The sequence below is a fragment of the Dermacentor silvarum genome, chromosome 10 (assembly GCF_013339745.2).
Source record: "Dermacentor silvarum isolate Dsil-2018 chromosome 10, BIME_Dsil_1.4, whole genome shotgun sequence".
Classification (NCBI taxonomy): domain Eukaryota; kingdom Metazoa; phylum Arthropoda; class Arachnida; order Ixodida; family Ixodidae; genus Dermacentor; species Dermacentor silvarum.
Window position 1 is genome coordinate 136,363,618 of NC_051163.1, and position 16,984 is coordinate 136,380,601.

The 16,984-nt window shown below is 45.9% G+C and overlaps 1 protein-coding gene across 1 annotated transcript; it reads right to left on the bottom strand.

Annotated features, from left to right (window-relative positions):
* Positions 1-952: 952 nt before the first annotated feature.
* Positions 953-14,499, bottom strand: LOC119431865 (solute carrier family 35 member G1). Its single transcript, XM_037699315.2, has 2 exons — positions 14,168-14,499; positions 953-1,802 (listed from the first exon to the last, which is right to left on the bottom strand). Exons 1-2 carry the CDS (start codon positions 14,497-14,499, stop codon positions 953-955), a joined length of 1,182 nt encoding a protein of 393 aa, XP_037555243.1.
* Between the last annotated feature and the right edge of the window lie 2,485 nt (positions 14,500-16,984).

Consider the following 16,984-nt stretch of genomic DNA (forward strand, 5'->3'; position numbering starts at 1 on the left):
GTCGGCAATTCTCATAACTGCTTATGCCTTGGCTACAAATTCACATTTGCAAAACATGGATAAATTTGGATAACATTTCAATTGTACAGCTTACTATTGCTAACGAAATGGTTTTTAAACGTTCTTTATTGAGCTGCCATCACTTTTTGTTTCTAGCGTTTCGGACGTTAGGGCGCACACGCGACATTTTAATATGCCAGTCGCTATTTTTGCACACGTCTTCAATCCAGATGATTCAAACCAGCATGAATGGAGCACACTGCGTTAGCGAAAACTCAGTGCAATTTCTGAAAGCTGAACGCACAGAAGCAAGGTAGAATTGGTTTCGTATTCGTGCACGGTTGTTCAGGAGACGTATGGCGCGCCGCCGTAACCGCCATATTGTTTCTCTAGAACAAACTGCTCCACGAAAAGGGTCAATATTCGAACAACATTGTGGTGTAAGCTTCTACCGGCTACTTTTAAGGGCTGCTCGGATATTTAGCGTTTACTGAGATTCCATGGTCCGTCAACTTTTTTGGTCGATAGTACATTCTATGTAAGGTGTTTTGAAAAATGTACCATAAGAGTAGTAACGGAATCCACCATCTCTAACTATTGAGAGCCAAGAAATAAATTCAGCTTCTTTGTCAGCGTCTTTCCTTTAGGCGTGTACAAAATAACTTGTGTCTTTGAAGGGTTTATTTTTTAAGAATTCACTGAGGCCCACGCATCTAGGTCAGACAGCGTTTGGTAGCCATCGCTTCTATCTGCGTTTGCAAATTCCCTGTAATAAAAACTGTCGTGTCTCGGCGATACCAACAGTATCCCGTTGAGGACAGCAACTCGTGGAATAATCATATTGTTACGATCATTAAATATCTTGATTTGTAATATGTCAAGCAAGGCTTGCACACTGCAACGGTCAAGCCCGTTGACATTAGCCATTTAGATTAGAGCTGATTTGGAGATTTTAGGAGAGTAGCCACGCCATTCTTGTCCGCATTGCCGAGTTCTCGGGAAGGGAAAGAATCCATTTTCGCAAGCCAGTGAAAAGCACGCAAGTCCCGACAAGGACGGCACCAGACACGGTATAGCAGTCGGGCGCCTCACCGAAGAACGCCACCTGCCAAGCAAACACGAAGATTATGTCAGTGGCTGATCGAACCATTGACACGGGTCCAGCGTGTTCCAGCTGCAGGGCACGCGTCAGAAGTAGCTGCCCACCGAAGCTGAAAGCACCCAGAGCAAAGAGCAGGCCGCCATCAAAGGCGGTGCGGGGAAGCACCAACGGCGTGGTAAGCAGCCCGATGGCGCCTGTCTCCAAGATAGCGACCCAGGCGAAGTTAAACATTATTACAGAGTGGTGGATGTCTCGGAGCCGGCGCACCACAATGTAGACGCTCGCGCCAAAGACTGTCGAAGAGAGAGCAGCCACCACCCCGCGGGTCTGCAGGGATTCTGCTTCTGCTACTCCACCGAACAGTAATGGCAACTTTGTGATCAGCGCAAGACCAACCAGGGTGACAAGCACAGCAACAAGGTGAAAGAGACCGCACGGTTCCTTGAGGAAGATCCTTGCTAGCGCGGACACAAACACGGGTACGCTGAAGATGATCACGGACGCGTCGGCGATGGGCATGTGGTGGATAGCGTAGAAGCGCAGGAACAGGCTCGTGGCCCCCAGTAGGCCTCGCAAGATGAGAAGCAGCCGCACGCCCTCTGGTCCGAGTGGGTGGGCGCGACTGATCATGACCAGGGGCGCAGTGAACATCAGGATTCCCAGGAAGCGCACCACCGCAAGCTCAGCCGCCGGGATGTAGCTGCAATATTGTGTTATGCTACAGCAACAGTGCAAAAACATAATGAACATGCTGTGCATGACAACAATCATGGTAGTATAACAAATGAGGAGTGCGGAAATACAGCACCACGACAAACAGAATGAATGCTGTCCGCAAGATACAACTTCAAATTAAATAAGACACATGATTGCTTCAAAAACATAAACTAAACATTGATATTGTTACGTGTAGCTGATGCGCAAGGTAGAGTGTACTAGAATATGGTCTGCTTCAAAAACATAAACTAAACATTGATATTGTTACGTGTAGCTGATGCGCAAGGTAGAGTGTACTAGAATATGGTCGAGTGGGACGAGCGGCTAGGGCGGCGCATGCTTTGCAGTGAGGCGCCCGACGTGAAAAAATACTGGGGCGGCGCTGCGGTCGAAATGGATTGTGCCGCATCAAGGTCGCGCCGTTGGAAACTGCAGCGATACTGCTCGGCAGGGTCATTCGTACTACTTCGCGCGCTGGTATTTGCGTTCAGACCAATCAAATGGGGTTCATAATTGCATATGACATGTATTTACGCCTTAAGAATAAATTACTTTCCTTTCTCTTCTTTATTTATTTTTTATTATTTTCAAATGCCGCTCGGTGATAGCGCGTGCATTGCGACCGCAGTGTTGGCTTTCATTCTACTATGTTATTGTGCGGTTCCCTTTAGAGAAAAAATATTTTTCCCGTTCTTCAAGCAGTATGTATATCTCGTGTGTATTGTTGCGCATATAGTTTTCTATCAGTACGTCTTTCGAAACACAGACGAAGCAATTGTAACATATGTAACCTTCCTGCTTTGCCGCTTCAAACAAGTAAAGCATAGCTGACCCATCCGGCGCCTTGTACTTAGATTTACGGGTAGCATTGGTATAGATTAAAAAAAAAGAGTAAAATGCAGTGCAACATTCCAATCAAGTTTCCGTCTTTTTCGTGTAACAGAATGCGGAGTATTTGGTACGGAGTCATTTATTGCAGTCGGACCTCGTGCGCCGAAAACGGTTTTAGTTAGCCATTCTATATGCTAATCTTTCGCCGTAAGCCGTACGTGGATTTTTTTCCAGTCGATACTTCAAAAAAAAAAAAGAAAGAAAGAAAGCATGCGCGGTAGCCTAATTAGTGCCTATATCGTGGATACGGCGTTGCGCTGCTGATTCGTGGAGCACGCACTCAATCTCCCACGCGCAAGCAAGGTGGCGGGAAGCCAGCGCCGGAGGGAGCGGGGGGGGGGGGGGGGGGGCACTTCTACTCTGCCAACAACCGCGCTCGTCGCTCGCTCGCACCGTCGCTTATCTCCACACGGCTCTGACTTTATGCGCCGTGCATTCGCCGCTTAGTTTCCGTTGAAGCGATAGACCGCACGTACCTTCGCCCGCTGCTGCGGCGTATGCGCTTGCTGCCAGCGTTTTGACAGTCGTTGTCTGCAGTCATTCAGTGTGATCTATTCATGTTTGTTTGTGCGCGCTCACACCACGCTTGTTCAATCAGTTAGTAATAGTCGGGCGACATTTTCCAACGCACGCTACACATGCAATGCTGCCCGGATCGGCAGTGCAGCGCTACAGGTATGTCCCTTCGCACGCGCTGCCCACGGGCAGCGCTTCTCATCAACACCACCGTTTCACACGCGCCTTCTCGTGGTCATCGAGTCTCTCTTCATGTCGGTCTACTTACGCCGCAGCACACCTGCTTACTTAATCAGCTCATGTTAACTACAAGTCATATTGCTACCAAAGCCGCTCACCGTACTTCGTATGACATTGCTGTGTTGCTATCGCATTCATTGCTTCGCCCTTAGGGTGAAACTGTGACATTTTTTCGTTTCACATCTTTCACGGCGGGAAGCGGCGCCGGTTGTTCGGGCAAGTCGGTTCGCGCCTTTGTTTCGACTTTGAAAACTGGCAAAGCGTGCTCTCCATTTTGTGTCTTCGATGCGTTAACCAAGGACCCTTGCTGACCCTCGGAGTACGCGGCGTCGCTTCTTTGACTCGGAAAGCGGATCCTGCTTCGTCGATACGGACAAAAAAAAAGTGAGTACCGCACGAAAGTGCCTTATTTCTGAGAATTGTTGCCCCCAAATGCCCTTTGTATGGGCAAGTCACGTTTGCGCGACGCGCTCGAAAAGTGTACTGTGAGCTTGCCGTCGTCTTAATTAAACGTTGATACATGTTTGTCACAGATAAAATAATGCTTGCTTTTTCCACATTGTGAATAACTATTTCATGACGCGTTTTCGTGTTTTTCTCGATGATCCTGACAACGTGCGAGATATAGCGCTGCACTGGCAAATTTAATCTAATTATATTGCAGTCATCCATGGTCCGTGGAATGCGTTCGGGACAGTTAGTGTCCCTGTGGCGGTGAAATGCTAAAACACCCGTGTACTTAGATTTAGGTGCACGCTAAGGAATCCCAGGTGCTCCAAATTATTCCGGAATCCCTCACTTTGGCGTGCCTCATAATGCAGATCGTGGTTTTCATGCGTATAAACCCCATAATTTTTTAACGTTAAGGAGAGTTAATTACTCATGTCAGGCTTATCACAGCTGCTGCTGTACGCATGCCGAAACTTTGGGGCTCCAACTAGTGTCGCTCATTTGGCGATGCAGAACTACGCTGCTTGCTCTTCCAGTCGCCCACCATTCCCGCATTAATATTGTTGGCAATCACGAACGCGATCAGGGAAACTTGCGTAGCCGACATAATTTATTTGGCATGTTTATTGTTATTCAATTCCTGGCTGGCGCGGTAGCGCCGTTCAAAAATATTCCCGCCTCGAATATTGATCCCCATTGTTCTCGCGTAAAATCGCGCGCTTGCTGTTCGTGTTACTGTGCTTGCTTGCAACGTGTTACGTTTGAACTCGTATTGTACTGGTTGCGTGTGACCCACCTGTTTTATTCTTTTCATTTGCGTTTAGTGACGGTGATGTAATTGTGTACAGCGCATTCGGTCGAGCTACAGTCACGCTTCGAATCTATTGATTGCTGGTTGGCACTTCTAAAATATTGCGATCTTTGTGGGTGCCTGCTCATGGATGCAGACTCGGGAACACGTCGCCTTGCACATAATTTCCTTTCGCACTATCCATTTGACCTAGAAATTGTGGATGGCTTACGTTAATTCGCATCGGCGTTCGTACCGCAAGTCATGAATCTGAATATGATAAATATGGCCTGCTGAAAACGAAACATTAGGTAACTCGCAATTAAAATTAATAAAAATCTGGGGCTTTACATGCCAGAAGCGCGATATGATTATGAAGTACGCCTTAGTAAGGGACTTCGGACGAGTTTTTACCACCTGTGGCTCTCTAGCGTGCACTCAATGCACAGCACACGGACATTTTTGCATTTTTCCCCCATTTAATGCGGCCGCCGCAGACGGGATTTGCGCACCTACACCACGCCCCATATTTTGTGTCGTTGTGATTTCTCTGGTTAATGCAATATCGCCAGGTCATCTACGCGTTTCCACGCTGTTCTGTTCTTCTTTCGGGGGTTTTACGAGCCAAAACCACTTCTGATTATGAGGCACGCCGTAGTGGATGGCTCCGGATTAATTTTGACCACCTGGGGTTCTTTACCGTGCAATACAACGCAAGCACACGGGCGTTTTTGCATTTCGCCTCCATCGAAATGATCTCGTGCTCGCTCGGCAGCGCAAAACGGCTTAGCCGACTAAGCCACCGCGGCGGGTCACGCTGTTGTCAATTGTTGCTTTGTTTCTTGATTACCCGTTTTCTTATCAGAGCTTTATGGGATCGCTGGTTGCGATTTCCTTTAACGCACTTCTCTGGAAGCGAAGCGAAATTGAAATTTTAGTGTTGTTACGAACGTTTAGCATAGCGCTATATATCGCTTTATACCTTTTCCGCGACGATTTCAGGCACAAGTCTCGTAGTTGTACGCATGGCATGCTTTTTAGGCAATGCAAGCAAACCAACCGGTAGCTGGTGTATACGGTAGCGGCAATAGTAGAGCGGCATATGGTAAATGCTTGTTCATTTATTGTTCCAGTGGGAACCCATGTGTTACCTGGATAATTAAATAAATTGAGGTATGTGTGCCTACTCGCACGTAGCGTCAAGCGTCCATTGGCAAGCTGAAGCGCTGGTAAACAGAACGATGCATGAGAGAGTGGTTTCCTGTGATCCACATAACGATGGGCCTTTGTTATCGCAAGACTAATTATTTGCAACGCGGAAAAGGTCATTTCTTACTCCTCTTGTACCATAGACATGCGAAAATATAGTCTACAAGTCAGGCCGCATTATTGTTCCAGAGCGGATTATGTGTCCATATACGTGGTGCCTTTTTTTAGCTGCACCAATTTTTTTAAAAATTGCCTGTGGCAGATAGCACAATTATAAACCTTGATCAATATTACTCAATAAGGCGGCCATTACGTTACGAGAAAGCAATATGCTTTCCGAATAATTTACTTAATTGCGCTAATAAACAAACTACTTTGCAGCACATATTTTAATCTACGAATTGTAGCTAGTGGCTATGCAATGCATATCGACTTAGACCGAGATTTGAGGACTACGCATGTTTCGATATAATAATTTTGAATGTGTCCACCAAAGTGCATTAGCGTTCCAGTTAGTGTGTGCTTCAATGTATGAAACAGTGTTTTCTTAAAAATTAAGTTAGAAAACTGGACATTTTTACTGCAAGTTTGATACCGCATATCTCGAAACCGCTGCCACCCTCAGAATTTGTTCCAAGTCGATATGCCTGGCATAATCACTAGCTACAAATAAAATATGTGAAGCGAGGTAATTAATAAATAGGTAATTAGTGTTACTGTCAATTGTTCAATTAAACGTTTAGATTTTTCGTAGAATAGGCCACCTCATCGAGTAATTTAGAACAATTTGGACAGCACAATTGTGCTGTCTGCCACATGTTCTTAAAATTTAGTTCTGCTAAAATAAAAAGGACCATGTACAATGAGAACATACCGTGTGTTCTCATTCTACAAGTTTTTTTTTTTTAAGACTGAACCAAATTAAAAAAAAAGCATTGCTTGTGGCAGATAGCACTTGGGCAAGCGCAATGGTCCAGTCATATCACATGCTTCAAACCATTACGTTATTAAGCTGCTTTTTGTGTCACACAGAGAAAGAAACATTCTTTAATGAGATGCTGGAGATGTTAGCCTGGCTATTCGCCTGACATGCTATTCCAGGTTTGAAGTAGTGGTATGACTAGCCCATGGCGCTTGTCATGTAATTGTCATTTTAATTGAGTATGCTGTTAACGGTAAGCTGAACCAACCGCTGAGTAGGTTGAGCTTACCACTGAGGCGAGGATGATAGAAGAAGATGAATATGTCATTGCGGCCTCAGTAATGACAGAGCAAGATGTTGGCCTTCAGAATATCACACGGATGTAATGTCCTATCGTTTGCGCCTTTAAATAAATAAATTCTATGTGTGACCTGTATGCGCGGCATACGTATTTTTGTCTCCGCATTAACTGATAGTTTGGACTGAATTTTTGTAGCGTCAGCTACACTGGCCTAGCCAAGCCCGTTTCGCGCGGCACATCAAGAGCCGTGCTGCGCATGCGCAAGGATCAGTGATGTCACACGGCTTGCGCACCGGAGCCACCGGAGCCGGCACCTCTCGCGCACTCCGCCGCCGCCGCCGCGCGCGACTCACCGCCGCTGGTCTGCGCATTCCAGAGGAGTGACGTCGTAGCCGTGGTAGACGCACTGGCGCCGGCGCGCGCTCGCTGTGCAGTCGCCATCTGACACTGCGCTGGAGCCGCTGCGCTTCTGACTGGCGTTTGCCAGTGTGGTATAGCCATGGAGAAGGAGAGCGCAAATGCTGCTCAACAGCGCAGAAGAACGGAGAAGCTTGACTCATCGGATCCCGAAGTAGTTGCCTGGCAATTAGCGGTTGAGCGTAGGAGACAACCAGGAAAGCCAAGAATAATCAGCTGAACCTTTGCTAACGCTACGTATATCCTGGCATAGCCGAGCTAAGCCACTGCAACTTTTTTTATGCTGCTTCACTTGCTTCTTGACAAATCTGTCTGTCCTAATTTAAACCACAAGAATGATTAATACACAGAATTTTGCTGTCTTCGGTTTTTCTGCTCACATTGACTTCCATACGAGTACTTTGCAAAAGCTAGGATAATAAATTCAAATTCAGTGCTGCATCTGGCTTATGCTTTCTCTTGGTTCTGGAGTTCATGTTACAAGAAGGGAAAAAAAAACAGGACGCCGATCAAAAAGTGGTAATAAGAATTGGACGCACGGAAGCCTTGTTCACAACACGAACTGCTCGAAACGACGGCATTCTGCGTGTGCAGGCGGGATATTGCCATCGTTGCGATACAGCGCTTTTTCTGTAGTTTTTTGTAGTCTGGATATCAAGGGATTCCAGAAACTCCCTTCAAATCCAGTTTCCTTAGCAATGATAGAAGCCTTGTCTCGTCGGTGGCATATTCAGCCTGCCACGTGCTCCGCAAGTGCAATTGAAACGACATTGTTTCTTCACTTCTGATTCATTTCTAATTGATATCTTTGACATAGATTTCATGCTTCAAGCGCTTTCAGAATGGCTGCTTTCGCTTATGTAAAGACAGTCGCGATTCGCGCAGGCTGTTCTGTATACAATGCTTAGAACATACCGTCTGCATATTCACATCTGACTGCTCATGCTGCAACTAGTGGGCCTAAACGTGGGACATTGACTTCATAGGGTTTCAGAACAATTGCGATGGCCTTGCTCACTCAACGGTCGAGGGCCGTGCGAGCTCGAGGGCGCGTATGAACGGCAATGTGGCAGGCCTCAACGATATTTCGGCGAACGAATGAACATTTCCGGCTATGCTCACTCGGACGCAATCTGTGCAAGTAATTGTCAGAAATCTGGTCGCCAGGATTAAAGCAAAAATTTTACAGCGATCCCGGCAAATTTGCTCTAAATCAGGACGGTCAGGGCAGTGGCGTATCAGGTGAGGGTGCGTGACCGGGCTTCCGCCCCCCCCCCCCCCCGACTCTCCAAATTTTGTCTTTTTTTTTTATTTACGGCCTGCGCCCTGCTCCGTTTTGTGCCTGGCACGTTGCCTATTAACAAAGGCGCGTATCCTTCGAACGTGCGGCTATTATGGGCATTCGCGTCTGAACGCTTCTCCGACGCCTGGGAACTTAAAAGAACGAAGCACCGCAGTCAGGACGATCGCGGTGCTTTAGCTCCCCCGCCCCCACCCCCGAAAAAAATATCCGGGCTGCGCGCCTGGCTCAAATTACGTCGCGAACATTCTGAGTGCGGTTACCCCGGAAGTGTTTCATTCGTTGCGTAGAACATCGTTCAAGTTGACCAGTGACCTCGCTTGGCCGCGCGTCCTTGAGTCGACGCTCCCATTCAACATGTCCCCAAGAGGAGGCCTTGTCACGCGTTCTGAAAACCTATGACGCGCGGCGCATATCTGTTCCTGCCTGCACATTGCATCATGAACTGGTACATGCGAAGGACACGGTGTGGAATTGTTTTTCGGCGCAAAGTGCTACTACGTTTAAGTCAACAAAAGATGCAATTTCGGAAAAAGGGCTTCACGCAGCATGTGCATGATGTGAAAACGAAAAATGTCGCTTGCGACGTAGTTGCGGAGGACGTGGCAGCCTCCAACAATGGCACTGGCCTTCTTGGACAAGGCTGTCGTTATTGCCATGAATCCGGATTTCAAGGTAGTATCTCGGGGGCTTGCTACCGAGGCTACAGATAAGGCCGAATCGCAGTGATGGCATTATTGCATCTGCATACGGAAGAGACCTAGGTCGGATTTCTAACAGTTACTGTTTGCAAACAAGGCTGAGGTATAAATGAGTGGGAAATTTCATCAGTCATATGCAATAAAATCTTTTTATAGCGAAGTTGAAGGGGGAGCCAAAATTACGTCATTACATTCATCACTGCCGTTCACTGCAATATATGCGCAATGTCGCGCACAAATTTCAACTTGTATAGAAGCAGATGGTTTTTCGGGCAGCAGAAACACTACATGGCCACGTGCTCGCTGAACTAATAAAACAGCAAGATAAACTTCGGCGTCCTTAACACACCACTTCTTAGCATCTGGCACGATTGCCTTTACGATAGCTGCCTTCTGTTTCAATATGATGATCTTTAATTCGTTACCGCTTTTAGTTGCATCGTCTCTAGCAGCGCGAAACCGGCGAAACGGCGACGCGGTTGAATAGGTTGCACGCTGCGACACCAATGTTCGTCGTGTGCGAGCAGCACGTGGTACACACAGGGAGGCGTGGCCTCTGAAATTGCACCGGCGCAATCTCCGAGGCCACGCCTATAGCTGCACTAACTATATAGCCTGCGCGGTGCCGCAGTGAGAGGAATTGCGATGGCGATCTAAAGTCTGCTTATGCGCAACTTCGCGCAGTGGTGGCATGGACCAGTGTTCGACGGTGGATTCAACGCAAATACGTAAACGTTTTAAACATCGGCAACGAATGTGTGATCTACCTTGCGGAAAGCAGAAGCGAGCCTGCAAGGGTCGGGCATTTCTTGTTTCGGAAAACTGAAGTTTGGTGTATCTATTGGGAGGATAAGTTTACTTCGTTGAAACTAGGTTATAAAATCATGGATATCTTCGGAGATTTCAGCGGGAATGTCATTTTGTTGTATACAGTAATTTGTTATATCCCATTTCGTTATAACGAAGTTTCACAGTAACATGATTGTTCATCTTTTGTCTTACCTTCTAATTGCAGGTGCCAAATCTGAGGTCAAGCATCATTGGAACACGCTGAATTTTCTGCGGGTGCATCAGCCTGTGCAAATGTCTAAGCCAGTTCCCTGAATTGTGAAGTGTCCAATTTGTTATAACAGCCAGCCACAAAGCAAAACTCTAGGAGGTGCATTCGAAACATTTTGCTTATGTAGTGGCGTGTTACTGATTTATTAAAAATTCTTTCAAACCTTTGACCACTTTAGTGCTTCATTTCTGTGAACGATCATGCTTTATGTTAAGCGTACGTGGCTTTGACACGTGTTCATCGCTTTTGTGGCTTTGCCAATATTTCATTGTTGCTATGGTGGGTTGTAAGAAATGGGCCATAGGGATTGGTGCTGTCGGTAAAGCCAACATTTTTTTCAATATTGCGAGGAATACGAACATCCTCATTCATTTCTCTATGTAGCAGATAAGAGGGAGACACTACATTCCTTCATAATTAATGCTGTAATGGAAGGGTGTTTTGTGTATCTAAATTCTTGTACATGCCAAACATCCATGCAAGGAAAAATTCTGTAATAGTGTTGCAGGAGGCTTTGATATTATTCCATCAGCAAATCTAGATCAGCGTTGACAAGGTAAGTAAAATAATATTGGGTCTTCCTGGACGTAATGGGCAGTGTATGCTGTTTCTAGCCAGATCACTGAAGCCAGTGAACATTTCGTTGTATAGTTGACATCGGAAGGAGACAGACCATCTGGATTGCAATATGACCTAATTTTAGCTTCCAGAGACTTTAAAATGTCATATTTGTGCTAGTGCTTCCCCTAGCGGACAATAGATCAGGTGTTGAACTAAAGTTTACAGAGGTCAAGTCCGTTGTACTTTATATATATATATATATATATATATATATATATATCCATAGCATGTTTATTGCTTATTTGTTTCTTCACTTTTTTTTCCTCAAAGTGAAGACTTCGTAACTTTATGGAATACATTCTGTGTTGAAACAACCTGCGTCGTGTTCACATTTCACATCCTCTCCACTTTAGATATAAGTATATTTCCACTGTCACTATCTTTTGTAAATACTATAAATACTGTAAAACTATATTTAGGGCTTAATTAGCTAAATACCAACGACTAGAAAATGCCATGCCTTAGTTGACCAGTAGATGTTTAAAGCATTTAAAAACGTTTTTAAGACATCCTCAAAACGTCCAGCAGAACGTTTTGTAGCCGTTTTCAAGACGTTCCCAAGATGTCTTGCAAGACGTCTTCTAGGCGTCTTTGAGACGTCTTGTTAAACGTCTGATATCCCAAATCTGGCGGTGCATTAGACGGTCTTAGAGACGGCTACAAGACGTTTTAAGACGTCCGACAAATATTGGTAAGATGTTTTTAAGTAGTTAATGTCTTGCCAAAACGTCTTCAAGACGTCTTGTAAACGTTTAAAAGGATTTTCACGACGTCCTGCTTGTCAAGACGTCTTGAAGACGGCTTCTAGACCAATGTGTGTTCAGTGGGTAAATTATCCCTATTACGTGCTCATCGTACATCATGCTAGCTCTATAATGAACGGGCTTTGCACGTCCCTCACGATCAACCCATGCTTTCATTGGGTGTGTGCTGCAACGTGCAACCAGGCGCTGTTTTATCGCCCCACCAGTGTTAATAGCATTTGTTACGTTCAATTTATAAACGCAATATGAACCTCTTTTGGGTTTGACTGATTTTTGTTAGTGATTGATAATTTCAAGAACAGCGCGTGTTATCACATTGGGGCTATTGCATTGATATTTAAAACAGCGCCAAAAAACTAGCTCACACCCAAACCCTTCTGGCCTATTGCATATTCACTTAATTTCTGCAAAACATCGAATTTTAAAATCACTCATGTGTGTTAAAGGATATTTTCTTCGCATAATGCGTTCCTTGTTCATTAATGTACCGTGCTTGAGCATCAAGATACTGCCACGCGTTATATAAACCTCTAAATTGGTTCCCCGAAAAAATGTTTATGAACACTTCCACATGATGAGAAATTTATTGTGCGGAACCGTTTTTCTGGAGAGCGGATCCAGACTTCGTGGTGTAATAATATAAATTGTGGTCTCTATACTAAATACAAATAATAGCCTAAATCTCCCACTGTTTTTCTCGCACATGAGCAGTAATAAATGGGCAAAGATTTTCGACTGATTGGTCAGTGATTTGACGATCACTGACCCGACCTAGAAAAAAGTAACAGGCCTGCGCGGCACACGCAGCACAGTCACAGCGTAAGCTGGTTGAGCGGCGCAAGAGTAGCTCTAATTTCGGCACCACGCACAACAAGGTTTTCGCGGCAAAGTGTCTTCGCCTCGATTTTGATGAGAACGATCTGAACTGTCCGCCCGGCGACGGTGAGCTGCGGTTGTAATGCTCTCTGCACAGCAGTCTGCCGAGCCCCATGATGCCTGGTTGTAGCCGCGCACGTAGCTCTACGATTCGCTTCTTCAGCAGCGGTTCCTACCTTACGAGGAGACGTCATAGCGTGTACCGAAGAGGTGTCCTGAATACGTGGCGCACATCTAAAATCGAGATAGCGTGAATTGCACGCTTCGTCCGAATCGCATCGCGTCTGAATCGCATCTCGTCGCACGCGGCGGTTGTAGGCACGTTAACTAGATGGCATCACCTTACTGGTGGAGGCTCGGGTTGTCTGCGCCTGCGCGCCTGCCTAGGCGCGCCGGCGCAGAGGCGCAGGGCGCGTGTGAAGGGAATGTTTCTTCTGCTGATAGCAAGCGCTTGCGTGGCTCAGTGGTAAAGTGTCCGACTCCCACGCAGCGGGCCTGGGCTCGATCCCGGTGGAGACCGGGTACTTTTTTCGCATTTCCCGCGATAGCGGCTACGGGGCGGCGGTGGCATCATCGCGACCCGAAACGGCTATTAGAATGAGCCCATAGCAGCTTACGCTGTGAAACAACTTGACATTATTAATGAGTACAAGAACGACGCAGTACTTAGGAAAATGGTTGGACACGGGACAAGCGCTTGTCCCGTGTCCGTCAGTCTGCGTATATGCATACTGTCAGTGTGCGCCAATTAGACCTTCAGCAATTCCTTTTACACAAAAGAAATTAAGCGATATATCGAATAGCTATGGTTGTGAACATCTAAACTCCAAAATGAACCCGCGTATAACAATTGGTAAATGTTGTGACAGTCATATTTGTGCTCACAACGTACCGATTGCAAGAGCCTGACTCAGTATTCCACGAGACAGCTACTGAAGCGTAAAGCGGTCTTTGGAATAAATGTGTTGGAGATGTGATATACTATAGAGAAAATAAGTAGAAAATAAGCATATACATTGAATGCGTAAATCAGACGTATTTACAAAAAGTCACCAGATCCCAGGCATTTTACGAGAATCCTGGTAGAACATTCGGCTGCTGCCTATTTTATAGCGCATTTAGGTTCTGTTCATGACTACATTACGAGTGCATGCATTCCCTTTTTGTTATGACTGCTCTCTAAACGCACGAAGCCCGTACACTGAGGGCGCTCAGAATTACGGAAGAGAAGCGCATAGTGCAGCCATGATCACCTGGCCAAAGTGCAACTATAGTGGGCGCGGTACACACTTAAGCATTTTGACGATGACAGTGCAAGTAGAGAAGAAGAAGCTCGAGAGCGAAGAGTACGCCAGCCCCCTGTACAGTTGCCACGTGTGGTAACCGTTTCCTTGTTCTCGGTCACCCTCATTGGTCTCGTGGAGTTGATCTTGTGCTGCTGTGCTGGGACAAGCCTTCTTCTGAGCTGCTGCTTCGGCGGGGAAGCCACCACCCTCTGTGGCCTTCTGGTCAGCCGACGGCAAACGCACAAGAGCCAGAGAAGAGCTTGAGAGCCCTATCGGGGGCCCCAGTGCTCCTCTCCCGGCTTTGGGCTGGGCAACCTGTGGTACAACATCTCCCATTGAATGCGGCTGGTCAGAATTGCGCAGACAGCGTTACACAGGCAATATAATGCGTGAAAGGCAGCTTCCGCGAGAGACGTTCCTGATGTCCGCATGAAGCTACCGAAAATACTGCCATATGCGCATCCGCATGGTTGTTAAATTACAATTCTTCCTTGGGACACCATCTATTATTTGATTAATGACAGGTAAGTGAGTCAGTCATTGTCATTCAGCATGACATTGTCCTATTGAGCAACAATGGGGACGAATTGCAGCAAATGATTGAGCACCTTAACCGAGAATGTGTACGAGTCGGGTTGAAGATTGATGTGCAGAAGACAAACATAGTGTTCAATAGCCTGGCAAGGCAACAAGCATTCAGGATCGCCAGTCAGCCTCTAGAGTCTGTAAAGGAGTACGTTTATCTAATTCAATTACTCACAGGGGACCCTGATCATGAGAAAGAAATTTACAGAAGAATAAAATTGGGCTTGTGTGCATATGGCAGGCATTACAAAATCCTGACTGGGAAATTACCATTGTAGTTGTAACGAAAAGCGTACTCGCACCTGCCGGTGAGCATGTATTTACTTGAGCATGATAAACTTTTTTGCGTGGCAGTGAAACGTTATCGAGCCCTTTCGGCACGCATACGACATCGCTCTGCCAACTCTTCCTTGCTCAGGATCCGTTTTAGCGGCATTCTTATCCTCCCGTCGCACGGCGCCGCGATTTTCTACCAGCCACTGCAAGGTAAGTAAATCGAAGCGGATAAATCGCAGAAGCCAGCCCCTCTCTCTTCATGCGGTTATCTATTTTCATTATGCTGGCTCGGCCCCATCGAAACCATCTCTACTAGACCGTACTCCTCGCCTCTTGTCAGCCAATTAGATAAGAAAAACCGCTGAGTGCAGACAATGTTATTGGTTTTGAAAGCGAACAAAGGTGACCTCCTATAAACGAGGAGAGCGTTTGATTGGGTTGTTCAGACAACGCCGCGGGTCACCGGCCGATGCTTGCGTCGGTGGTTATGTAAATTTGACGTGAGGAGATTGGAATAAAAAAAGTTTGGAATACCTTTACGTTATAGCGGCCCTGTTCCTTATGTTACTTTGTATATAGCAGCGAAACGTTTTCACTGTCGCCGATTCATTAACATCTCAGGAGGCAGCAAAACAGGGCCTGCCTATATTTAGAAAGCTTCTTGTTTGTAAGTGCTCTATTGTCTGATTTTATTGTTTCCCACATACTAGAGATCAAATAAAGGTAAGGCTCAAGGCAGAAAGGACTGCTTGAAATGGGCCCTATAGACCAGCCATGCACTGTTCAGCAGTGGCAGGAATGCTCTATAACAAGTTATACAGTAGATAGGAGATGCGCTTCATAGAATCGAAATGGTACACCAAATGGGCTAAGATGAATATCAGAACAGAAAAAAAATAATGCGATGTTGGGCTAGTTGGTTCATGCTTGGAATGTGCTTCTACCGCAAGGAAAGCTAAGCAAAGCTTTCCTCTCGGCTCGCACTGTTATTTTTTATTTCGACTTTACTCTAGCATGCCCGCTAGAGTAAAGTGACGCGTGTATATTGTTCATCTTATATACATACATACATACACACACACACATATATATATATATATATATATATATATATATATATATATATATATACACAAACACCGCCAAACACTCCATACAGATGGTTAACCAGCGAAGCTGAAACACGTGTGGCCCCGGTGTTTAGCAGTGAATTAATTCACTGCTAAACACCGGGGAATTAATTCAATTAATTCAGCGCTAACATTCGCAAATGCCATTATATGCTTCAAATCGGATTTATTGGCGGGTTTGGAAGATAACCAAAGATCAGTAGGCCGGTTGGCTCTGGGAGCCCACGGTAATACCACAAATGAGGCAGTGCAGGGTGACATGGGTTGGGCCTCTTTTGAAGTCAGAGAAGCACAGAGCAAAATTAGTTTTGAAGAAAGGCTCAAGAACAAGGATGAAAATAAATGGGCGGCTAAAGTGCACAAGTATCTCTACATGAAAAGCGGGGACACAGAATGGAGGAAGAGGTCAAGGAAGTTGGCAACCAAGTACTGGATAATCGAAACTGTAAATACACAACCGGGAGTCATGAGAAAGAAAGTGAGAGAAATAGAGACCGTGAATTGGATGCAAAGAATGGAAACAAAAAAGGACAATGGAGATTTACAAGAATGAGAAGAAAAAATTTAGAAGGGAAAATCTGGACGATAGCACAAAGGGCAGTGCCTTGCTATTTGGGGCTCGAGCCGATTGCCTAAGGACCAAAACATACCGGAGCAAATATTCAGAACTAGATGAGGCATGTGTCATCATCATCCTCCTCATCATCATCAGCCTATATTATATGTCCACTGCAGGACGAAGGCCTCTCCCTGCGATCTCCAATTACCCCTGTCTTGCGCTAGCGTATTCCAACTTGCGCCTGCAAATTTGCTTGCTTCATCATCCCATC